Source organism: Hippoglossus stenolepis, chromosome 19 (assembly GCF_022539355.2).
Source record: "Hippoglossus stenolepis isolate QCI-W04-F060 chromosome 19, HSTE1.2, whole genome shotgun sequence".
NCBI classification, from domain to species: domain Eukaryota; kingdom Metazoa; phylum Chordata; class Actinopteri; order Pleuronectiformes; family Pleuronectidae; genus Hippoglossus; species Hippoglossus stenolepis.
The window spans coordinates 18,556,261-18,582,931 of NC_061501.1; the positions used below are offsets into that span (position 1 = coordinate 18,556,261).

The window sequence follows — 26,671 nt, forward strand, 5'->3', positions numbered from 1 at the left end:
CTGACTTTCCTTTTTGCTAAAGGTTCTAGCTCTTATTTCTTTTTTTTGCATACACTGCAAAGCTCGCACGCTCTAAAAGAAGAGGCCCTTTTAAGTAGAACAAAGAATATAGATCACATATCCCCCATTTGGGCATCCGCTTCACAGGCCTCCATTTAGAATTGATTTTAAGATCTCAGTGATTACTTAAGTGTTGAACGCTTTATCTCCTGTCTAGTCTGCATCTGCGAGCTTGAATGTCCTTGTTCGGGCATTCAGCTTGTGTTATTATTATAAATTGTACCATGATTTTATTGAAGAACGAGGGTTTTTTGCGCCTTGTATCTTATTCTTTGTCTAAGTTTTCCATAGAATTTACAGCTGATACAACCTGTCTGTGTTTTTTTTTTGCTCCGTCTGGAAACTCTATCGTAAGCGAAGCTAATTTCCCTCTCATCTGTTGTCTCCCTGAGTGATGAAACGTACACCTGCGCTCCGTGTCCCATCACCAGCGAGACTATCAAGACGACGTGGAACAGCAGGTTTCTCTTGTAGCCATGGGATATCGATGCTGTTGATTTCTTTTGCATCACAAGACAAAATTTGCGTGTTTCTGGTCGTCCATATGTTGACTCCATTTGTTTTTTTTTAAATCACAATGTACTCTGTGCTCCGTCTGCTCCGATAGATGCTGCACCGCTTTCTTTATGGTAAGAAATTTAAACTGCATCATTCAAACCAAAAAAATCTACATCTGTTCAGCAGCTCGAGAGTCGGTCCTGATCAAAATAAATCTCTCAACACACAAATGAAGACCTCCACATCAGGGCAGCTCTATAATTTGATAACCGCTGTCATGGCCAGAGGACGACAATAAAACAGACCCAAGGACGTTTCGGTCTTTCCACACAGAAACAAATACTCCACACTCAGCACTAAAACACAATCGCTGGCCACACAGGACAAGGGACTCGTACCTGCACACAAACAAAACCTTTTCAGTGAGAAGGGAAAAGAAAAACTCCAAATTAAAAAGGTAAAAATTAAAAAAAGAAGGTTGAATTATTGATCTGCAACCTTAAAAAGAATTAATTTGTGACTACCGATTTATTTTTAAAATTCTTTCAGCAATTTCTTTCAGGTGGGCGATTCCTAATTAGTGATAATTTCCCTCAGTTGTTTTGAGACGAGAAGTTTTTTAAAGATTAAGTCCCGAGGCTTCTGATGTGGTCTCTCAAAGACGACCGACTCCGATCAGACACGTTTGATACAACTCCCTGTGTGTGTGTGCGGCGCTGTGTGGGAGGCGCCGCCCGAATATTTGACAAACGCCCTCGATAGCCAATTATAAACGATTATGCTGCTACATACTAGACCTGCTGCAATCATTTATTTGATTCATAACATTTCTCGCCAAGATAAATGCAAATACTGATCCATTCATCAATTATTCAAGCACGCAGCACGCAACACACACACACACACACACACAGACACACACACATGCACCTCCAGTTCATTTAGCAAGCTAAAATCAACCTGTTTCTGCTGCTAGGGGCTTTATCCAAATGTTGTTTTTTTGTCATCACTGTGCATTTGAGTGTTCACACAACACACAGCGCGTGAATAGTATTGCAGGATAAAGTGAGATTATGTGAGATCTCAGGTTCGAAGGATAGAAAGGCCTCAATATCGTGGAAGATGTGGCCCTTCGCCTAAACACAGTCTGCACGAATAATAGAGACAAGATTGGTGAAACAACACAGGCAAAAAAATATCCACAGATCAAAACAGGAATATATCATCGAGTGTGTCTGCGGCTCAACTCTGTGACTGATGTGTTCTTCACATCAGTGTCGACCAAAGACTTTATATAAAGCAGAAGACGCGTCTACATTTATATTCTGAAATCATGAGGTGATAGAGCTGCGGTATCCAGGTCCCACTCGAGACTCAGCCTCATCTGTCAATCATGACGTTTAAACCAGTTTTATATAATTAAATAACTAATTACAGCCAAACTTGGAGGGAAACGAGCACATGGTCATCCATCAGTTTGATCAAAACTACCCAGAAACCATTTGGTCCGTGCTCCATCTGCTAACATGGAGGAGGCAGGGTTTAATGGCGAGCGAGATGGTTTTTGGGAGCCGTCATGTTGTCCATCTTTAGTCTTTGGTGTTAATATTACTTCTCTAGATAAAACTGAAGCGGCAAAAGGCGGAAATTAAATCAAAGTTCATGATTTTTATCACTTACCTCGCTGTTGAAAAGTAGTCGACCAAAAAGCTGCCGGGCTTCGTCCAGGCCTCCTTCCAGATACACAGCACCTGGGGGCAGAAGAAACCAAATCAATACAATAAAGTGAGCGTATGTACACTGTGTTGAGTAATTCCTTGAAATTGTTCAGGATATAATAAAAAAAACACGACTCTCCACCAGTGCATTGCTGGTGTAAAAAAATTCTAGCAATTCTGAGGCAATTCCAGACTTTCCTCCTAATGGAAAACTTAAAATTAATTGAACTCGGCAATGAGTTATAATTGCTTTATTAAAAGTAGGAGTGCATTTTTATTGCTTTTTGACGGTGAAATGTCCTCGGGGTTCCCGTGCAGATCCACCTCCCCCTTGTCACAGCGCAGGAGGACGAGGAGGAGGAGGACGAGGAGGAGGACGAGGAGGACGAGGGGGGGATGGAGCCACCACACTGAGATGGAAGTAGCCAAGGTCACATAAACATCAAATTTGAGTGTGTGTCACATGCATTCCATACTGACAAACACACAGAGGTTCACTTGCAGACTTGTGTACTTTGTGCTCGAACCCATTCATGCACAGCGTGAACAAAAGTGCAGTGTCCTCTTTGTGACTCGCGTTCACACTCGGGTATAACTTATCTGCGCAGACACACAACACAGAATGTGTCGAATTCAACTTGAACTCTGACAGAAAAACAAGTTGTGCACACAAACACACACATCCACAAAAGACAAGGGACAAAGAAAGAAATTCAATAGAAAATTGGTCCCAGATTGCAGAGAGCTGCTGCTGCTGCTGCCACAGCAAGCAGAGACCAAGACAAGTTTCCCAAATGTGTCCATCGATGTGACTGATATGCAACATCTCCAGCTCGTTCTGCAGCGATCGGCAGCTCATTTGCACGAGTCGAGTCTCCCTTTGTGTGTTTTTGTTGTTTTGCTCTTCTACTGTTTCTACTCAAATCAGTGGAACTATCATGGTCCCTTTAAGCTGCATACAAGTTCGAACCATCACACTTAGGGTGGCTCATTCAATTTAGAAAGCAATAACCACCTGGCAAATTGGGTATACAATCGTGCAGCAGTTTTTATTATGTGCATAAATGAGCCAGTGGAAATGGGGCGCGGTGCGGCTGCAAGTCGAAAACGCACAAACTGCTTTCATGGATGACATCAAAAACATATGAGGGATTCATCATCTGGGGCGGGAAACTGTTTTCAGATGGCTAACAGGCCATTTGCACACACACAAATACACACACACAATGAAGATGCAGCCTACACAGCCAAAACCCATAAAGAAATCCAAACAAACCATGTAGCACAAAGACAAACACAAACACGCACCCCCCCCCCCTTTCTTCCTCGCATGCCCTTTACTTCTGAACAGAGTGGGAAATTACAACCAGCCGTTGCCCAAATGTTCCTAAAATTTGATTAAGCCTGACAACTCCGTCTCACCCAGAAGCAACTTTGGCGCTCGTTCATTTGGAGGCTCATCGCTAATGTAAAAATGTGGTTGAGAGGTAAAAGGATGGAAGTGGCTTGTGTATTCTGGAAGGTCCCAGCCACTGAGGTTTTTAGACCAAACAAAAACAAAAAAAAGTAATTTCCTGCGCTGCTTATGACCGCTCAAAATCCAAACACAAAAAGCCCATAAATCAATACCCATAAATCTAAACTCTCCTCTCCGGGTCCACAGACGCAGCACCGCCGCCGCCACAGATGTGTATCAGTGAGCGAGGCCTCTGTAATCGTGGCGTGATGGGGCGGGCGTCTCACTGAGGCCCGACCGCAGCAGGCTCCGGAGGGGGAGTGGTTCATCACAGGATGTTTTCCACTAAGACCCGGCGCGGAGATTTGTGGTTTTACCATAATGTGGACCTCAGTTCCAAACGCTACTACGTAACAGATGTTTCCTCTGGAGAGCAGCTGTGGGAGGATAAGAGCTCCCTCGCAGGACCACGTTTTCAATGTCTTTCAACCCCCCCCCCCCCACTCATAAAGCATTCATGCGTGTGAACACTGAGGCTAACATGGGAGTGGGTGGGGCCGGGAGGCAGTTTTCCTTGTGTTTTGATGACACAGCAAATTCAGAAAGTTCCACGAACAGAGGCCTCAAAGTTGTTGAAACCCAAACTTTTAGCTTCTTATTACATTTTCAAAACTTTTTCCAGGAGGAAGGAGAAGGTGGGGAGCGCACAGGGAGACGGGTGGGGGAACCAGGAGAGCCTCGAGGGATTTAAAACGGTATTAAAAATCTGAAAGCAACACCTTTGGTGTCAATCAAAGGGCCCACGGATGAAGAAACCAAGATATGCAGTTAATTCTAGTGAGAACACTCTTGACAAGGAGGCTGTCCGGGCAAAAAGTGTGCCCCAAAGCGATTCAATCAATCGCACAACTTGCCGCAATCATGAAACAGAGATCTGAGCTTCACCGTCCAGCCCATCAGCTTGCAAAGTTGCAGCTGACGCCCTGAATACACACGGCCCACAAAGAGACGCCCAGCCGGCTCCACACAAAGTTCTGTGCTATCATCTCTCTGCAGCTCATCTTGCAGTAGCATCATGCCCAGGCTAAATCACTCTGCAGTCTCAGAGATCAATTCAATCCACTGACGCCTACAGCTGAGACAGACCTGCCTGATATGTAGATGAAGAATCGTGGTGGATTTGAGGGTTCCCCGGTCGTCCTTGTGACACGTGAGGACACACGGGACACGAGTTCAGCTGCAGTTTATTGAATCTGAATCTAGTATTTATAGAAATATATATTAAATTATACTGTTATGTGTTAGCTTTTAAACGTTTTTCTCACCATTCAGAACAAGAAATGACCTCAATGAATTAAACTGAATGAGACTCATGTCAGAATAATTTCCTCACAATGTAAAAATTTAAATAGAACAAACCAGACAATATTTTCTATTATTTAAAATATAATAAAATCATTAGCAAAGTGAGCTACATGTTTGTGTTTTACATTTACCCCTTTAACAATTACAGATTAAATTTTTATGATTGTGCTTACCCTAGTTTTCTTAAATCTTTCATATGGTCTTTCTCTAGATTCAAACTAATTTCGACTTCTGTGTCAAGGGAACTTATGATAAGTCAACTAAACCTAAGTGTTCTATATAACTCAATAAATTGGGAGTTAGTTAGTGGAGAGACAGTTTAGTTTTCCTAAATTTGAACCGGACATAAAAAGTGAACTTGAACCAGATCGAGTTCAACCTCTAAACCGATGAATTAAAAAACTTCACAGCACATAGAGAAAATACAGAGAACAAACTTTAACCCAAGTTTTGATCCAGTGCTGTGCAGAGAATATCAGTCATGGCCAGAGAAGGCCAGCGACTAATGAATCTCCACATCTGTCACCAGTCTAATTCAGACGGCCACGCCGGCTGTACAGTGTTATGTTTAGGAATGGAATTCCAATGTCTGTGGGCTTTCAGTGACCAATAAAACCCCAGAGTCAGGGGCATATGAAACACCAGCGGCTGACAGTCACATTAATAACCTAGAATGAATTATTCAAAAACGCTCAGGCTCTAATCCATCAAATAATATATTAAGCCGCTCCCTCTCGGCTCAATGGGGGCTGAAGCAGCAGACGGACACAGAAAGCAACATATTAAAAGGCAAAATAAATAAATAAAATAAAATAAACGAAACCAAAACATGAAAATAGAATTTTCACCACAGCAGCGGCAACAAAGACAGGCTGAGTGCATTGTCACATCAAACATCTTACTTTCCAAATATGAGGCTCGGAGCAGAGGCTGAGGAGGAGAAACAAAAAAAAAAAAAAGAGGGCGTGCAAAGAAACCAACTCCACTTCTGCTGCTACCATCACGGCAATTAACAAAGGGAGCAGCACTTGTTCAGTGAATACAGCGGCGGTATTGTGTATGAATCTGATATTCAGCAAGTGAGAGATAATCCTTTCTCTCCGTTCTTTTAATAGGGAGAGCTTAGAGAGGGCCCTCACAAAGGTTCACCATCTGTATCCCCCATGGCTGCTGGCAGCGTATAATCCACCGATCAACTGTACGGAGAAATTAGGGCCATAAAAACAGAGTGGGGCCTCTTTTCTTATTCTCTCACAATTCTTTTCAAACAGTTCGGTAGGAGGGAAGCGACGTGGCTTATCAGCGGAGAGGACCTGAGAGGGAAACGGGAGGGCAACAGGCGCGCCGAGTTTCTATGAATAAGCAGAAGGAGAAGTGGTTTCTAAAGACGAAAGAGGTAAAGTGTGCAAGAGCAAAAGTACAGAGGGAGAGGATGAGAGAGAGAGAGAGGGGGGGGGGGGTACAGAATGGAAGGCGCACAGGCCAAAAGAGCCTAAATGAGAATGGCCCACTCCGGCAGAAGTTAATGACGGGGGATCAGAAAAGCAAGATTTCCATTCAACACTTTGAATTATTCAGGGTTGCAGGGCACCCATTTGCATTGCAGATGCCTTTGCTTTCCATTCCTCTATTTCACTCCCTCCGTTCTTCCTCTCTCTCTGGCTCTCTCCCTTTCTTTCTCTCTGTCTCGAGCAGCAGAATGGCCCTGCCTCAGGGTTAGCAGATAGACACATTCTCGGCTCCGTGCACAGAAAGCTTTGCCCATGCAAAGCAGGAGATTATCTGCCATTTCCAACACAGCCCAGGTTCAACGGTCACTGTGGCTGAGAAACAAATAAAACAAAGGTCAGAAAACATGCATAGTAAGCCGTTAAAGCTATCTGCCAGGGCCTTGGAAATATTATGAGCGGGTCATATTCCAATCGCGGCTTTCAAAACAGGAGTCTTAGAAAAGAGGAAGATTTGAATTCAACGCATGTGCGAGCTGAAGGTAAAAAAAAAAGAACGACTTGTTAAAAAGGAAAAAAGAAGATGGTACCTTTAGACAACAAGCCAGCGACACATCTGCAAGAGCATGATGATGTGGAGCCCGCTGCTTTTGGGAAAGTGTTGGTTTGACGTCTGATGTCAGACAGAGAGGCACGTGTGAGGGTGAAATGACAGCGTTTGTGTGCCCCCTGCACCAATCGGAAGGCACGTGCGAGCGCTCGGTCGTTTGCCGTGCAAGTGGAAAATGCTCAGTTCAGTGAGAGAATTGTCACAGGGGCTGGAGGGCGAGGAGGAGGAGATGACAGAGTGACAGGATGACTCATCATCCGCGTGGCACGTCGTTCACCTAATAACACCCAAACTCTAGATCACAGGGGGGGGTGGGGAGAGAGACGGAGGAATGCAAAGGAACATAAAGGGTAAGTCGGGGAGGGAGGAGGGTGGAGACAGCCTGTTCGACAGCGAGGTCTTAAAGGAGGCGTTTGAGCTGAAAAACTGAAATGAAGATGACAAAAGTCTCTGTGAAAGAAGAGACGCGACATCAGACGGCATTCTCAATGCAAGTGACTTTGAATGTCTCGACTGTGCGTGCACGTGTGCGCGCTCTGCCCCTCAGCATGTGTGTCTCTGGTGAGTGGGGGGGGGTGCTGCTGATATCTTTGAGTTAGCAATCTAAAACTCATCACCACAGGGTACTCTCTGACAGCGGTTCTCTCACAGGTTCCTTTATATCCGACAACCTTGTTTATTCATCACATTTATTAAGTTGAAATCTCAGACAGAAAATGAGACCGTGAGGAGGAAGGAAGGAATGAAGCGAGGCATCCAGTGTCATGGCCCCCGCTACCTTCGCTGGATGTGTAGCAGCACTGAGGCGGGGACAGCCACGGGGACAGAATAGATTATGACTCCGTCTCTGTCGATAATGAACCCGTAACAAGTGCGGGGGCCCCGGGGCCGACAGGGGGCCGTGGTGCCAGTCAGCACTTTTCCCCCGCTGCTCGTCGCACGCTGCTGTTTTCGGCGCAGGGAAGAGGGAGGCGAGGAAGATCTCTTTAAAGCCACCCACTTTCTGTATCTATCATCAGGGGAGCGCGGAGATGGCTGAACTGGTTCAATCAAGATGGTGATAAGACGAGGAAAGCTGCCGACTCTGCAGTTCTCCAGGAGTGAGGCTTAGCTCAGCGCTGCCCATGGGGTTGGATGGAGAGAAGGAGATCGTCACCACCGAGAGATTGTGTGTGTGTGTGTGTGTGTGTGTGTGTGTGTGTGTGTGTGTGTGTGTGTGTGTGTGTGAGAGAGACTTTTGCTGTGAGTGTGTGGTTTCCAGCACAGGGTCCTAATCACTGCACAAACTCTATCACTGAAACCGCTATCAAGATGAATAGCGAGCCTGTGTATGTGTTTGGTGTGGGCAAAGGAGAGCGGCACTCTGGGGATTGCCTGTCCAGCCAGAGGTCAAACCACATCTCCTGAGATCGATACAGCTGCGTAATGTTTCCACGGCCTAATGGGAAATCCGCTGCAGCTATTTACACACTTTAACACAAAAACCTGAATTAAACGATTAAACGATTCCGCTTTATATCCGAGCTTCATGAAGTTAGCGGGTACACTTAACGCATAAAAGCATTTCAGATAAATCAAAGTCCGGCAAAGCAGCACTTCACTAAAACTAGTAGCATTAAAGAGTGTTGTGCCCCGACTCACTTTTGTGTTGTGCTAATAAGAGCAGAGAGACAGTATTTGTTTTCAGTGAATGTAAATCAGTCCTTTCAGAAATGGATTTACATATCAAGTTCACTCAAAGATTTATTCCTCTTGTTCTTCGTGGTCTCCTGCACAAACCATCACCCCGTGGGTTTCTATCTTTGTCTCGTGGGGGAATCTCACCGATAAGAGCCTCGAAGCAGTTGGCCATGGCGTGTCGCAGGTCCGACTCCCGGCACAGATCCGGTCCGTGAGCGTAGAGCATGAAGCGATCCAACTCCAGTTTCTGTGAAAAGACAAACACATTCATATCAGCGTGCCACCACCGACACCTCGGTAATAGCCTCTTTAAAAAGTAATAGCATTTTTTGGTATTGCACATTTTCGTTGGCTCTCCACGGAAAAGAAGAAGGGGGGATAAAAAGGGCAGAAAAAACTCGAGGGAAATAAGAAAGATTGCCCGACCTTGCTGCAAAAGGTTCTATTTCATGGCACTGACAGATGTGCCCATGTGTTGTCCAGCTGTGGCATGATGCACTAAGCCGGCACACAAGGAAAATGTTCACACATGTGCATACATGCATGCACAAAATCACACAGGCACACACACACACAGGAGCTGGATAATCCCTGGACAAATTGTGAAATGGTAGAGTGGCTGACCTTCATTCTCGATGAAAAGTAAGTCAGTTCTTACACTGGTGAAACGCTTTCTAAAAAAACCACAGAGCGTCCACCTCCATTATCTTTTGTAATATTATCACAACATCCAATGTCCTATTTATCTCTGTAATACTGTCGTCTACCTGTGAATGTTTTCAGATGTACAAATAGAACAGAGAGCTCATAACTCCACCCGGGCCCAACAGTCTCCTTATGAAACGTTTAAATTCACAAGATACAGATTTGTATTTGGATCTGCACCAAATTCAACACACTCATAAATGTTTCATTTCTTTCTACGATGTTCTTACACTGAACTTTCAGTGGATCTGTTTGATGAAACTACTTGAGAATAAAGATGTACACAATCCGACTGCAATAAAAATAGTGACTATGTCTGGATTTCATGTAAATAAGTCTGCAAGTCTCTAATGTGTGGGTCAGTCAAACTTTCTCCAACTGTTTCTCTGAGCCAAGTCAGAAGTAGCCCAACTTGACTTCCCTGGCAGTGCACCACAGATGATTACCCACCAAAAAACAGTCAGGGTGCTATTTAATTACGGCTGCTAACTGTTGGTGGTATCCCACCTCCCGTGATTGCACACACACAAATTAAATCACAATTCATAAATACTCCAACTCAGAGGGAACCCGTTCTGACTTTTAAGCCTTTCCGAGTGAAGTGGTGGATTGTGCTGTTGCTCGCAGAAGATAATTTTTTTGAAAGATAATTGCGAGTGTTCTTGAGCAGACGGCTTTAGAGGAGCCTGGTAAACAACTTGGCAACGTCCAACACTGTATCACACTCACTTTACCGCGAGCGGCAAATTGAAACAAGCCAAACTGCTACACAGCACTAATGCAGATTCGGGCGGCTGCATCTTTGTATTCAGCGGGGAGCAACATGAAAGATTGAAGTTTTTAATTGCTTTCTTCACATCACGGGACGATTATTGTTGTGTTCTTTACAAACGTGCCAGTGAGTGCGGCTTGGCTCTACCGTGCTGCCAGCGAGCGGGAGGGAGAGAAGCAAGGGGATAACAGGAACTGGAGAGTGTTTCAGGAAGACCTCTAGGGGCCCACTGGGACCCCAGCTGCACTGGTCTAGTCCTCCAAAACAACAACCTTTTATCTCCAATTACAAACCTGAAGGGGCGAAAAAGGGGTGGGAATGGCAGCAAGACAAAATTACACTTTTCCCCAGCGCCCCCTTAGATGGAAGCGAAGTCATAACAGCGAGCCTCAAAAACAATAACACCGTCTCAAACAGGTTCTCCTGTCGGTTCGCGGACCTTTCATCGTCCTGACCTGCGGAGGGAGGAGTTGTTAGGAGGTGCAGGAGCGGCGTTTACCTTTGCTAGCATGGCTAGGTGCTGGTTCTGCACGATGGCTGTTCTGTACGTGGCCAGGCCGCCCTCCTCTAAACTGGGGAAGAGGTAGTACAGGTGGACACTGTGGGAAGAGAAATGAAAAACAGGTTAGACTCACTGGATCTCAGATTTCATGGTTATTTTTCGATATAAATCGCTTAGTTTCTTCTCTGAGGATTGTTTTTCAAAAAGCAGCAGTAATGTGACCTTAATGTAAAGAGACGTTTCTGTCATTCTCCCTCGTCCGGCATTTACCCAATTTATCAAGACCACTTAATCCATTTTCCAGAGATTTCCAGCCTCTCCAGGTCTGTGCTGGAACCCCCCCCAAAGCAGTCGCTTCGCTGGTTCCACAGCTGGGTTCCGAGAGAGCAGGTTCCATTTTCATTACGGTCCAGCATCTCCCTAACCGCTGCGTGTCATTTGATTTCATTTGAATTAAAACAGGCCATTTAATTCAGTCATTTCTAATCAATGCAAAGAGAGACGAGCAGGTGGCGTCCTGTTTTCCAAATTCACGAGAGGTCTATTTGTCAAGAGTATTGTGATCTTACTGTGGAAACAGAGCACTTGGAATTAATAAAAAACACTTGAGAGTAATGGGAAATAATTCCAGCAGAGTCCCTCTTTTTTTTTGCTGGTGAACGTGTCAGTCACACTAACTGGCTGACTGGGCCGCACGCCGTCCTCCAGGTACAAAGAACAAGTTTGTACATATTCCTCAGAAGCAGATTGGGACCTTATTTATTTGCCGTAAGCTTAAATGAGACAGATGACGTGTTTTCAGTGTTTCTTTCCTCTAGTGAGTTATAGAGTTATTAGCTCCTTTCTCTTCTCCCAATGAAGCCCAGTGTACTGTTGTTTGTCAGCTGACCCACTCTCGTATGATTGGTCAACTGTTTTCAGAACGTGGCTTTGTAAGGGAGTGTGCCACCGAGTCCTGCACGGGTCCGTTTTTGCAAACCCAACCCCGCATAGCTCCGTACCAGACAACATTACCCGCTATTATCTCCAAGTCAAATCATCTGAACCATCACCCCTGACTAGACCCACATGCTACACACACACACACACACACACACACACACACACACACATCAACTGGGTTATGGCCTCCTTGACCACCCGCAGGTACCTGAACCGATTCAGGACTCTAGTTATCGTAAACGTTCAAATGTGACGTAAGAAAGTAAGAAATTGCTGATTGTGCTTCATTTTGAGTTTATAATGAAGTTAGACGTGATGTCATGTCACGACCTCATGATTTCCACGAGGAGTTTTAGGAGCTCCAGTATTTTCTGTGGAGTGGAGGAGTTCACTTTCCCACAAACTTTGCAACTTTGCAGAACTTTTGCATTCACAGAAATGTTTCAGACAGAGGCTGAAAAAAGGAGCTGCAGTAACGGACAGTATAAAGAGAGTGATGCGTTTTTCTTTTCAAATAATAACACCAATAACAGTGATGAACCTGAACGTGAGCAGGATGTGTGTCCTCGTTCGTAGTTCTTTAAGATGCAGTGAACTATTGCCCTCACTGACCACACTCTACATCTGAGGGTCGTTAAGTGAACACAGAGGCTGTGGCAGGCAGCCGCTCGGAGTCTCATCTGTCATCCATTATTTATTGTGCTTTTCCTTACATCTTCGGCAGCAGCAGCAGCGATTCTTAAACTTTATGTCTCACGGACCCAAAAACAGATGTGATCCGCTCCTGTAGCAACTACAGGGAGGATTTCTAGTTTTCCTTCTCAAGCCTTTAATAATTATTGCTCATTTAAAAACTTACCTGATCTTTCCCAACCCCCGGATGAAATATTTAATCGCTCTCAGACGATACACGACAAATATTGCAAGTGCAGTTTTTCCTCATCGTTTGCTGACGCTGATAAAAGAGAAAAATCATCCTGTGCCCCCCCCCCATGTTCAACACTAACTCCCTGTGTTAGGAGCAGACAGCAGAAGCACAGATAGCCTCCAAGGGCAGTGTGCAGTGGCGTTGCACGAGGCAGTTGGCTGGATCTGCTGTACCCATTTAACTGGACAAGAGGCTGATAAATAATTCAGAGGGCCAGAGCGTAGGCCAAGCATGTCTCGTCGGACGCTAACAATCAAAGGAGGGAGGCCGAGGAAGAGGGGGAAGAAGGAGGGAACGTGGCAAAACATGCCCGGAGATATCCAGAGAAACGGAGGCTAACCACCTTCTTAGTGAGGCTGCTCTCGCCGCATAAGGAGCAGAAGCAGTGTCCTGTGTACCACTGTGTCAGTTCCTATTAAGGTTTAATCCCGCTCCTGAATGTTCACTGTTGTGGAAGTGTTAGCATCGATGGTTACAAATTGCATTTTGGTCGCAGGAGTTATGCTGTTGGGCAAATGAAAGTCAGATAAAAATCTGTTCCCCCTTTTTTTTCGCAAACCGGTGTGTGTACATGCGAGTGTGCTAAGCCGTGTGGAAACACAGGAAGCAGCTTTTTTTCCCCTTATATATTCCACTAATAACATCCACTCAAACGAAAACGAGGAGGTACAGTTGGTTGGTGGGCAGCTCGCTCACACACTAGCAGGTAGTCTATGCGATTAATAATGGCTACATATAATTAGCGCTGTGCTCAGATAAGTGCCGGGCAGCAACGCTCGCACTCACCTGGGAGTCAATAACACAGTCAGCATTCGAGACAGCAGCTCTGGACAGCTAATTGCAAGTTGTCATGGAAAATTTCAGGCCGTTAGAGGGAGGGGGTAGGAAGGGAAGAAAAAATTACATCCCCTTTCCAATTACCAGTAAATCACTGTCTATGAATAAGTCCAAAATATGGAGAGGAGCGTGGTTGTGACAGACACAGATAGATGTAGACGATGAGAGGGGGAGAACCGGAGTGAGAGAGGGGTGAGGAGGGAGCGGAGGGGGATAAGAAAGGCTGAGTGTTGTAGTCGGCTTCAATTAGCGGTTGCGTCTATCAAAGATGCGCCAGCACTTTCTCACCTGGTGAGGAACTCGACAACAGCATCGCCCAGGAACTCCAGTCTCTCGTTGTGATTGATCCTGGGGCGGGAGGGAAGGTGGGAAGGTGGAGATGTGAAGGCAGTTGAAGAAGTTGCAAGAAAGACGGACTTTATGCCAACAGACACACACACACACACAGACACACACACAGAGAGGCGCACACATGCTGCTGCTCACCTCATCAGTGCTCTGAGAAGAACAGCAGCTCACATTCAATAATAAGTAAGTCACTGCCCTTAAAATTAGCTCATTTCATTTCCCCCGAGATATCCCTTCCTTGCACAGTTAAAGTTAATTTTCTTGTCAGCAGGCCTGCCGGGTATATTAATCACAAGAATCGTCCCTTTGATTGCTCCCGTGGTCAGTGATGGCATGAACAGATATGTGCCGGCGGGCGGCCTACCTGGACGGGGAGGGGTCATCCTGCCCCAGACGAGACATGATGTTAATCAATGTGTTGATTCCTGACAAAATAGAAGAGAGATCCGCAGGTTTGAAGGGTCGGGGACACTTAGAGACTGGACTGGTCATTTGACAGAGAGACAAATGAAACACAAACACCCACCCTTCTTCCTCATGTACATGTGATGGACCTTCCTGTCGCCGTACTTGGGCTGGCGGATGCCACAGTTGGAGAGCGAGTTGCGGGCGTGGTCTGGATTCATGCCGAAGTTGAGGTGGTGACTGGGGTGAGTCATGGCCAGCTGGAGGAGAGAGAGGAAGCGGGTAAGCAAACAGCTGTAATTTATCACTTCTCAATACAGGACCATTTTTATGGACCAACAAACCTCACCCGTGTCTACAGCGGAGAAAATAGAGTCTAAATATACTTTACTTCCTTTGCTGTGTTTCGTATTCAGTAAAATAATCTCACTATGAAGTCCTACAGCGAACAATAGCCTCACGTTCGCTAAACACTGGATGAATGAGAGCGAGTTACTTTCTGGAGCAGGTGCAGTCGCTTTTTATTCAAAATTCATATCATTTTCATATCGGACAATATGTCATCAGTAACGATCTGTTGCAATCCAACATTCACAGGGTGTATAAGTGCAGCCCAGAAGGCATTCACGAGATGCAGGGCGACGTCCTGTTGCCCTGTGAGTTTTCTGGGCCGTTGTCTCTCCTCTTTTGTTTTGAGAAATTGAAGAAACCAGAGCAATTGAAGAAACCAGTGAACTGTGCTACGAGCGACACAGCAACAGAGGAGCACCATGGAAAAAAAGCGAGCGAGTGCGATTCTGCAACACAGGCGGCGAAAACAATGGATACAAATTTGGGCTGTTGGCCAATTCTGTAAAACACACGCACTCTAGACAACAAATCTGAAGTGGCCTCTGAACTGCTCGTTGGACGGTCCATTAGCTTCGGCAACTAAATCCCCCTCGCACCTTTCTGACATCGGGATAAGGGAGGCTTGTGTCCGACCGCATCTGTGACTTTCTGAATCCGATAATCCAACATTCACAGCTACTTCACGCCATGACAGGCCCGGCTGCGTAAGAGGTGAGACAGAAGCCAGGGACTGAATTTGAGACTAATTCTCTCTTCAAAACAAAAAACAAGTACTTTATTTTGGCATCTTGTCTGTTATCCCACCTCTGCACATCCGCTTCGCAGCTTCCATTTAAAAATCTGAGCAGAAAATTACATAAAAACACGCAGGGAGAGATTGTGTCGTCTTATCTAGAGCAACAAAAAAAAAAGAAGCAATTTATTTCTCGGTCTAAATAACTTCACCTTCACGGTTATTCAGATGTGGTCAGGTTAGGAACAGGAACTCACAAAAGAGGCTTTCAGACATACACCGCAGTTGCTGAGTTCAGGTCAGAGCCTCACGTCTCTGCTCCATTGTTGATTGAAGGTTGTCTGACATACGCACGTCCGGTCGTCTCTATACTTCACATTGACATCGTCTCTTGTGGTCGGACTGAATTCTGGTCTGTCGGTCTTGACCTTGGTCCGAGGAACCTTTCACACCTGATATTTTTGGTTCGGACTAAACTGAAAAGTCTGAAGGTCTGAACCAAAGAAGGTTGGTGCGACAGAGCCTTAAGTTACTGGTCACAAAAGGGCCAATAGACAGTATATTTTCAACAGTAACACTGATCAGAGCTAATAAACCAACAGATTTTGGATCGGCACTGGCTCGAAAAACCAAAACGAAAGGTGGAGACGCTACGACAGAAAGACAGCGAATGTCCCCGCTGCCTCTTCGTCACGGTGAAAGTTGTTTGTATGAAAATTAATGACTCAAACTTTCAAACCTTCCCGAAGTGGGAATTTAAGGTAAAATAACCCTGAAGGAACCGAAGCGCATTAGTCAACACTCTGCTTTGTTTGAAGAGAGGACAAAAACTGCTGTGCCTGGAAAGACGGCTGCGGCTGAACTCAAAACTCGCTGAGGAAAGAAAAAAGGAGAAAGATAGGGCTCAGTAGGATATGTCAAGCCTTTATCAATCTTACATTATGAGAATGTTAATCTCAGCCCCCCAAAAAAATAAAAAGAAATCCATCTACTCTCCCCCTTGGGCTTTCTTTTCAAAATGCTTGTCTCCTTTCAGCCAACTTCAAATCAATTTCAAGCTCCAATGAGATATATATGTAAAACGTTAACAGAGAGGTTTCAATATTTATGGTTGCTCAAGAGGCCTTCAGCTTTGTAGCCTTGAACACAGACACGACAAATTCAACAGCAGCTGTATTTCTTTCCTGTGGTTAAGAGGAACAGCCTTTTTATTTATGTTTGTTTGAGTGAGGAAAAGAGCTAGTAATTTGACATGACACAAGCACAAATCTAGCAACTCTCAGCGCCGCGTTGACAGTTCGATACAAAATATAAATGAAAACAACAACAACAACAACAACCACCACCACCACGTCAGTTTCCAATTTCTGCTCCCCCATTGTGCTGTGTCAGACACAAGTCAATGACTGCCTACTACACAGCCTGCACTACAGAGTGTGGAGTCTAAAGGAGACGTATCAAGCGAAATACATCAGTTGTTCTGTAAACACCGCAGGTCCTTCGCAGCTGAGGAAAACATCCAACAGCAGCACTGGCTTTCAGCGCCCGGTCTGCGGAGGGGATTGACAACTGCAACTGTTCCTGTCAACATAATGACTCCGTTAAAAGTATCGCAGGGATTTGGATTCAGTGATCACACGGCTGCTGCTGCTGCTCAATTTCCTTTTGGCTAAACAGGAATAAACATCATCGCTCAGTGGAGAGCGAGAGGCTTGACTGAAAGCCACTCATGGAACTGATGAGCAAACTACCCTGAAGACAACGATGTCATCGCTGTGTACTGCATCATCCACGATGGTTTATGTATATATAACGTTTGTAGTGTGTGTAGTAAAGTAAGTCAGGGGTCAGGGGTACACACAACAGATTGAATGGACTGAGGCCAAATATTTCCTTATCGTCCTCTGTGTTCATTTCTGATAAAACATGTGAAAACAACCTTTTCTTATTGTCAGCACATTGTCATTTTGGTCCAAAAAGAAAGAATTCAAAAGTCCAAACTGTTATCTGAGTATTTTGTCACTTTCATTCTTGACTCAGTTTTGTTGCAGGTGTCATTATGTTGGATTCACAGAGCACTTGAGGTAATGGTTTAAAGATTTTGTCTCTGTGGGAGTGAGGATAACTTCCTCCGAGAGATCTCCAATGTTATTAGTTTTCTTAAAAGCAGCTATAATTGATTTTTTTATGTGAGAAGCAAATGTAAGATAATCATCAAACAAAATTGCAGGGTTTTGGAGAACTCGATTCCAAAGATTCACTCATTTCCTTTGGCCTCCGTTCACCAAAAAGAAAGTTATTTCATGGTTAACATTTTCTTTTCTATCTTGGTCCACTGGTCAATCATAACGACAGGCATGTTGACATGACGCTGGATTTACAGCTGTGTGTTAACTTCCAAGCCTAAGAGAGTGACAGGAGTAGCCACACTACAGCTGGCGTGGAACTCCCCCCCCCCCCAAAATATGTTACTACTCGTTGGAGGTTAAGGCGGCGATGGACGAACCCTGTGGACGCCGCGGGAAAGTAACCGCCATCCATCACAGTAAATCACAGAACACGGTTATTGTGGGAAATATAATTATACAGCCTGATCATACGATACGTCCATTCACCGTGGCCGTGGAGCTATCATCTGGTGAAACTCGAAGCTGAACTATAAATCAAAATCTGCACTGGGGGGGGGGGGGACTGTTGTTAACCCGCTGCATAAAGTATAAATCACAGTCAAGATGCGACCTCAGGTGCTGGGTCGTGTTCCAGATCACTGATTGGTCAGTGCTGGCATCAATAATTTCCCCTGATGTGTAATTTGAGTTGATTTAGTTTATGGGCATCACAACTGTATGGCCAGTGTGATTAATATGTGCCATATACTTGACATATAAAATCTGATACGCAGCATTTAAGACTTAGGCTCCATAACGGCCGCATTGCCCCGGCTGCTAAAACAACTCCTAGAGGAAACACTGGATAAATTCAAAGCCTGCGAAATGTTATCCAAGCCAGCCCTGGTGGAAAAAAGGTGGACACCTCAATCACCGGGTTGGGCGTGCATCGCCATGAATAAAAAAAACTGATAAAAAATACCCAGGTGCTCTGTATACGGAGTCACAGCCGCATTCATGAAGGCACACAAACAAAAGCATGCGATATCAGAGCCGGGGCCGAGGACTTGTACACTTAAATTATTGAGATCCTCTGTGATGCCTCTCATTCTGCCAGCATGGGGCAAAAGTGAGGAATGGGGATGGAACGATGGGGGGTGGGAGGGATTATGAGGGTCTGGTGGATGTGGGGGTATGCGGGAGCATGTGGCGACCATGAACACATGTCTCTCCAAACCCACCCCACCCCCTAAGTTTTAAATGTTAAATGTTTAAAGGGGGAGGCTCTTAGAAGAGGAGCTTCAAAGGGCCTCTGCTCGACCGGTACCGGGTGGGGGGGGGCAGAGGCTGTGTGTTTGTCGGTTGCCTCATGCCACGGTCAGATCGCTGCACGGTAATGCAGTAACAGGTGTGTTGCTGCACTCAGGATCAAATGATGCTCGCACTGACGCAGTTTGGCACAGTGATTATGAATTTACGACATATGTTCTTGCAGTATTGATTCACAGATATATTCTTTCATTAAAACATTAGAGGGAACGAGCTGGAAACAAGCACTGCTTCTGTACAAACTCTGCGGTTTCCCAGATGATCAGCCGCTTTCATCTCTTCTGAGGAAAATATGAAACAAGGGAAATAAATTATCGTTTCCTTCAACGGGAGCACAGCTCATTACTCTTCATGGCGAGAACAAAGATTCCCCATTCGGAAAAACCAATTCGACGGTCCCGAACCGAGGACGACCACCCGAGTCCCGTTCCTCCGCGGAAAAAATACTTCTTTAAGAGTAACCACAGCTCGAGCTCACCAGGACGGAGTGCCAGTTGGAATTGATAATGTCAAAACACTTAACACTGGTATATATTATGCTGTCAGTGCCTTTACTGTTCGCAGCACGCAGTTGCATAGAGGCAATCATCTCATTCTCCAGGGGAAACTCCTGCATGGCCGTGCTCGACCAACGCTCATTAATATTTCCACGCTTGGCCGATGTCAATCATCCTGGAAAAGAACTCAAAAAGGAGACTTAAACCCAGTAACGGTTCAGAAGACTGTTCCCAGAGTTGGCCCCCGTCAATCACACATCCTAATGTTTGCAGTTTTTTTGTGAAATTTAAGCAACCGAAGTCCGGTGAATATCTTTAGACGGTACAGAGGGAAAGCAAAAACATACAGGAGGTCATGAAAAACTAGAAAACACCCATATTTAATAAAGAAATTGGTCAACCTAAACATTTTCTGTAGCAGTAGAGTAAGTTAAGCTTTGAAAGTTAATGCAAACTTTTCCTCACAACTTTCAAACACCAGGCCTCCCTCCACTCACCCGATATGAACCCACATATATAATCCTCCACTCTTTATGATCACTGAGTCTTCAATTACCTTTTGTCAAACTGTATTTATGCACATTACGATTCACTTACTGTGTATTTACTTTTATTACTATTTTGTTCTTACAACCACTTTTCTAGCTTGAAAAAAGTTTAAAACTCATAAATCACATACACACAACTACATAAATATAATAAATTCAAAGCACGCGCAGCTTGTATCGGAGTTCAATCCATAGTAATGCAATCAAAGAGTGGTGCCATGTGTCGTGTTTGCAATGAATAGACTGCCACTGGAAAACATTCAACTCATTAAATGTGATCATCCCATCAGAGAGGAGGCAAATGGGAAGTGATGGCGGATCTGAAATGAGCTCTGACTCGAAGAAGGCTGTTTGAACAGGCACCATTTCACCGCCGCAGCCGTTCTGTCCAAACCTATCTGGGCAGGAAGTGTGTGTACCGTGGGACATTAGCCACCGATGTGTGTGTGCAGTCGATGCGGAGGGGGCTATAAGCCCAGCGATGATGGCTCCCGACTTCGGCCATTTCAGTCCCAGTAGTGGTGAACTGCTGACAGCCCAGACACACACACACACACACACACACACACAACACACAACACACAAAGAGCAATGTCATGGCATTAACACCTCAGTGGATAGAATTGCGACGCAGACAGACAGGCAACACACACTGCAGAGTCGTGTGTGTGTGTGAGTGTGTGTGAGCTGTCATGATCAAACTGATTGCGTTTTTCTTTTGTTTGTTTGTCTGTCTTTTTTTTGGGGGGGGGGAAGATGAAGGAACCGAATGAGAAAGAGGAGGGGAGGGGATAAATCCATTAACTTGTCCCCAAGAGACAGAGATGTCAAACTCAAATGGGCGTCTCCTCAGTGAGAGGGCCACAGCAAGTCGGCCGCTGGCAGCGGGTCAGTGTTTCCCTTTCAGTGCCCATAATGACAGGTCGTCATTATACGGACAAGCAAAAGGCCAATCATTGATCAATACCTGAAAATGTGCGCACATAAACACACCCAGAGCGCTGCGCAGTCATGCACACACACACGCACACGCACACACACTCACACAAAGGGCCTTGAGCAGATCTTAATGCATCCTTTCCCTTTTTAACTCTGTATAGGCTACAACACATTGATTTCTAATGTATCAGGTTATGACAGCTCTTCAATATTGCTGGAGGCAGCCGTGGGGCTTACTCCAAGAGCACACAGCTTGAGGCTGCAGACCTGACAAGGGAGAGCTGGCATTACGGTGGAGGCTGTTGTTGTCCTGACTACTGTCACCGCAACTCACAGCAGACCCGGGCTGCTCGCTGCAGAGATGTGACTCAGGCCGCTGTGTGGGTTACCTCAGCTGACTTCTGAGGCCCTGCTTCTACCTGAACTATCCCTGCAGAGCTGGAACGGGAAACAGTAATGAGGCAAATGCTGCCTCCCTGGATCTCTGCACACAAGAAGCCCCGGCACAAAATGCTTTTCTTTTTTTTTTTAAATCTGACTATCTACCCAGTTGTAGACTGCACCCTTCCTAAAAAGAACCGAGGGGATGTGCCTACCATTATCCACCCTGTAAGTTCAGGGCTTTAAATAATGCAGCTTGGTTTAGGCTATGAGATGCTCAACGCTTTGGGAGTAAGAGGTAGCCATGACTGTGCCTTACCTGAAGGAGGCAGCGTTCCTTGAAGACGTAACCGATGAGCCTATCCAGGTGCATGAGACACCGGTGGTACCGGATATGATGCGTGAGAACCGGCAGCATCATGGCGTGCTGTGGAGGACAGAGAATATTTGGCAACAAGGGGCGGGAGGGGAAGAAAGAGACAGAGAATCAGGATTGTGACATATATGAAAGAGGAGAGAGGGGAGCATGTTTTGAGAGAAAGCATGATGAAGAGATTGAGAGAAAGAAAGGGAGACGGTTGATGGAGGGAACAGGGAGGGAGAAATCAATCAGCCAGTCATTATTTATTAAGTGGTGCTCTGCAACAGAGAGATGAAATAATCAAAAACCCAATCGCTGCCCTGTGAGAGGGAATGACAGCGAGGAGGGAAATCCACACGTGGTCTGGACAGTCAAATCAAAGCCCATCTCCACATGTTGACACACTTACATTCGGACAAACACACTGACAGCCCCCTGTGACCCTCGTATATTATATTAAAAGAAAAAAGTTTGAGTGCAACAAAGTGAGGGGAAAGTGGAAAGGAGAGGGGGGGACGTGGGTGTCGGCGAGGGAATGCGACACGGAAAGCGAGAATGAAGCCGGGAGAGAAAACCGCCAGTGGTCAGCAAATGAGTCCGACAGTCAGAGAGCCAATCTACAGAATCATTAGTGGAGGCTTATCAAGGCGGCCAGTCAGAGCGGCTGAGGAACTGTAGCAAAGGCTGGTGTACACACATTAACCCCGTGCCACCACATGAGAGAGGAGGGAGCCATGCATGTTTTAATTAGCGCTGCTGGGGAGGGAGAACTCGGGGCCCGGGAGCTCCAAGCAGCGCTGCCACGTAGCCCTGGGGCCATCACAGGGGCCGTGGTGACACACTCCCCAGGCCTTGTTAAGCAGCCAATTAACAAAGCCAGGGCCTGGTCGTGTCCACAGCTCCTGACCTGTTCTGATCACTGAGAGAGAGTGTGTGTCTGTGTGTGTCTGTGTGTGTCTGTGTGTGGTGTCTGTGTGTGTGTCTGTGTGGAGAGGCAGGGCAGGGGCTTGTTAGAGTTGATACTCTGGTAATTAAAAGGTGGGAAATTTCTAAATTACTGTCACGGATGACGCTTGGGAAGCTTGGACACTGTCCAACCAGACCAGTGGCCCCGAGTTTTCTTTTCCCCCGGCTGAAATATTACAAGTATGTTCAGGTTTGGTTTTTAATTAGTTATCGTTTGCAATAAAAACGGAGCGACACCCTAATGATTGACAGCTCGGTGGGACCTCGCTACCACGGCTTCATCCCCTGATCACCACTGCACAGACTCAAAATGACGCCACATCCTCCAGAGGACTCGGTCCACGAAGTCTGAGCCAAAGTGAGACGTTCTGCTCTACGGAGGATTGTCCTATTTGTGTCTCCGGCTTGTCCAGCTCTTCCTATTGCATTGTTAGCGTCTTTGAGAGCCAGGTCGTGTCCACTGTTCCTGACCTGTTGTGATGACTGCCTGAGAGACTGTGTGTGTGTGTGTGTGTGTGTGTGTGTGTGTGTGTGTGTGTAAAGGTGGGGCGGGGGCTTGAAAGAGTTGATACTCCGGTAATTAAAAGGTGGGACATTTCTAATTTACTGTCACGGATGATGTTTGGACAGTTTGGACGCCGTCCAACCGGACCAGTGGCTGCCGAGCTTTCTATTCCCCTGGATGAAATATTACAAGCATGAATTTCCAACTACACTTTAACTCAATATATAATTATTTTAAGCCATAAAACAACTTTTTCAGAGTTTAGTCAAATATTTTTTTTGTTAATTGATGAATGATAAAATTAACTAATTTATTCTAATTTAAACTAGATCTTGAGCAACATAGATTTAATATATTTTTCTCTGTCTCTCTCTCTCATATATATATTTATATTTATTTGACAAATAAATAAATGCACCTCATTGCTGCTGTGAGTAAAGACCCACCCACACTTGAATTTCTCTGTGACATCACAGAAAACAAGCCGCGTTTCCCTCGTGATGTTTTGGACAGAAAGAGGCAGGAAAACAAACGCACGCAACATACACGTGCAAACATGAAAATTAGAAATGAAACACTGATGAATATATAAATCCCATCCCCTGCCTGTAAAGTGCAGCCCGGTCCTTGACAGAGCCTTTCAAGTGAAATAACCTTGGTGCAGCCGAACGTTGTCAGGAACAAGGGGGCTGATTTTGTTCCAAATGGAGCGGCTGCTTTTAGAATCAAGAAACTATAGGTCAGTTTTGCCATTATCTCTTGTCTGTGTCACATGTTGTGCCGAGTTCGAAGTGAAATTATTCATGAACCAATTAGTCGTAGCAGTACAGCTTGAAGCAAATATAATTGGGCAGCAATTATGGATTGGTTCCTTCTTTGCTAGACCTTGCTGCAAGAGAGGTCTGGTTTGCGAGGCTAGAACTTTCCTGTCATTCGTCTCCGAGTGTGAGCACGAGTATCAGCTGTAGGCTATCCTCACTGCACACAGGGAGAGGGAATGTGTTCAGGGGGGGAGAGAGAGAGAGAGAGAGAGAGATGCTCAACGCTGATGCCAATTATTTTCTGAGTAACAGGCAGAAAATACAGCAACAGACAATAAATAAGAGAATTAGGAAATAAACCACACTAGTGCATTTTAATCACTTTCACGAGTCTGCGAACAAGTGTAGCTCCGTATGTTTCAGTGGGGAACACGTTCAGAGCTGTGGTTCAAGTCTCATTAGGAGCGCTCATGCTAAAACTGAATGCACGCATGGGAAAGTGCGCTTCATATGCTCGCAGCCACTGCCCTGAGATCCAGATTACGTTCAGTGTGAAGTATGTGGCGATAAAAAAAAGAAGTCCTGGTTTATTTTGCCTCTCACCAGTGCTTGAAGGAGCTAACGGCACATGTGCTCCTGCCATAGCCAGCGGTGCTCCAGTTGTATATAAATAAACTGTCAGGTCTGAGACATTACTTAATGAAGGGTATGGCTGCTGAGGCTCTGTGGGAGTCCACTTTCCTTACACGGATTTTGACACTTGAACGGTAAAGTGACGCAACACGTGGAAAGATCAGACGCCAAGTTTCTGGCCGTGGTTGCGCAGCGAGCACTGGTCTGTGTCTGTCTGAGTGGGAGAGCGTCTGTGTGCATGCATGTGCACGCTTAAAGGATAATTGCAGAGCACTGGAGATGCTTGCAGCTCGGGACATCTTTTCTACATACTTTATTATATTCAGACCCACTGACAGGATGTCATGTGTGGCATGTAGCTGTGTCACAATAATAGACTGTAAACAAAGATGGTTGAAATGACAGCTCCGCCAAACAAGAAGCCAGAGAGTCTTGATTGCCCCCTGGTGGTTGGCTGCATCATCAGGGATGAACTCTTCTCCATGTTAGCAGATGGGACATGAACTTCACTAAAAAGCCACGTAATATACATTTTTCTCAAAGTTGTTTTCAGCCCTTTTAGGTAGCTCTTATCACGCTGATGTTAGTTATTTGATGCATTTAAAATGGGTAAAATATCATCGTTGACAGCTGAGACTGACTCGTGATTGGTCGAGCTTGTGTATCAGTGGGACGTTGTTACCGTGGCTTAATTTTCTTCTTGCAGAACAGTAGTTTAAAGTTGAACCGGGAAATTGTAATGTGTTATCAACAGACAATCTGCTCATAACTTTACTGTTAGCACATTACCTGGCGACTATACTTCCCAATTATTACAGACAGGAAATATGGTAAAAACTCTAACGATAAGCTGCAATAAGGCCGAATTAACCATTAAATATGACCATAGCACTTAGCTGCACTGCATTGGCTCTCAGTCACTTTTAGAAATGATTTTAATAATTAATTGAAAACTTCTGAGGCTGTTGGTTGTCTGGTTCCTGTTTGCTGGGACTCTGACCCCCCGCAGGATCTGAAATCCTCTGTTTCTTCTGTATTGTTCTCAAGAGCAGGCCGGTGTCAGTAGCTGCTCAGGTATTTTCAAACACAAGGCCCCTCGTCTCTTTAACAGTTTAACTAAGGAGCTTATTTAACAATGGACTCAGTGAGTTGAGTCAATTATCAACAAAAATGTTACAATACGCATCTTAAATGTGAGGATTTGCTCTTTTCTACGCTTCATATCATTGAAAAATAAATATTTAGGGGGTTTTGAGCTGTTGGTCAAACAAAACATTTGATAATGAAACTAATCCATTTGCACATTGAATTGAAAATCAGTTTTTATTTTTTTTTAAATATATTTTTTTATTACCCTAATCGTTAGTAATTCTCTTGATCGTAAACCATTTTAAGTTTCTTACTTGATATTAATATTATTGTTTGTGTGCCTCTGTTGTGCCTCTGTACTTTATTTCTTTTTAATGATCTAATGAATCTTCTTGTTTAAAAGCTTTGTATTTTTAATGCTTTTCATTTGAGATTTTATGTAAACACCGTTTTGTGTGTCTGTGCGAGTGAGTCCATGTCAGCCTCTGTACATATCTACACATTTATGAGCATCTGAATGTGCCCACGTGTTACATCCACGAGTGTTACAGCATGTACATGTGCCAGTGTGTGTGCATGCATACAGTTGACGGGTGTTACCTGACAGACGTCGGAGCGGATGCCAGTCTTCCAGAAGCCCTGACTGCTGAGCTCCACTGTCACCTCACGGCGCATAGTGTTCTTCTGGCGGATCTTCTGAAGAGCTTCCTGCCAAACAACCAGCCAGTCAATTATTGATCCGCTGGAGCACAGCCCACAGGGACAGCTCGCATCCTCGAAACTCCACCCCGCCCTCACCCCTTCCTTTCTCTCCCAACAGATACGCTGGCACATGCAATACACTGAAACCTGCATGGCACGACAAGCACACGGTACAGCAGTGGACAGGAGCTGCAGGAGAAGTGACAGCTCTGTTGGTCCTGGCTAATTGAGGCGCTGCCACGGGTCAGCGTGGTTGTGGGCAGTGGTGGTGGTGGTGGGACAGGGTGTAGGAGGGCTGATGCTGAAGCTTCGGTCCCAGCCACCTAGTGCAGAGGCACCTGCCTGCCCATTAAGAGAACCACACGAGAGCCTGGAGGATGCTCCATCAGCAACAGCAGGACTCAGAACAGAAACACACACACACAGCCTCATGTCAGCCCTACAGCAAATAACTGCAAATTCAGTGGGGGTGGTTGAGTTTGAGACAAGAGGGT

At 45.3% G+C, this 26,671-nt stretch overlaps 1 protein-coding gene across 1 annotated transcript in view; it reads right to left on the reverse strand.

Moving 5' to 3' along the window:
* drosha (drosha ribonuclease III) overlaps positions 1–26,671 on the reverse strand; it is a 79,526-nt gene that overhangs the window by 32,839 nt on the left and 20,016 nt on the right. The window contains exons 16-23 of the mRNA XM_035142155.2: positions 26,076–26,183; positions 21,480–21,587; positions 14,396–14,534; positions 14,234–14,294; positions 13,810–13,869; positions 10,812–10,911; positions 8,980–9,082; positions 2,239–2,309 (exon numbers count right to left, since the gene is read on the reverse strand). Coding sequence (XP_034998046.1) covers positions 2,239–2,309; positions 8,980–9,082; positions 10,812–10,911; positions 13,810–13,869; positions 14,234–14,294; positions 14,396–14,534; positions 21,480–21,587; positions 26,076–26,183 — 750 coding nt within the window. The remainder of the gene's footprint in view (positions 1–2,238; positions 2,310–8,979; positions 9,083–10,811; positions 10,912–13,809; positions 13,870–14,233; positions 14,295–14,395; positions 14,535–21,479; positions 21,588–26,075; positions 26,184–26,671) is intronic.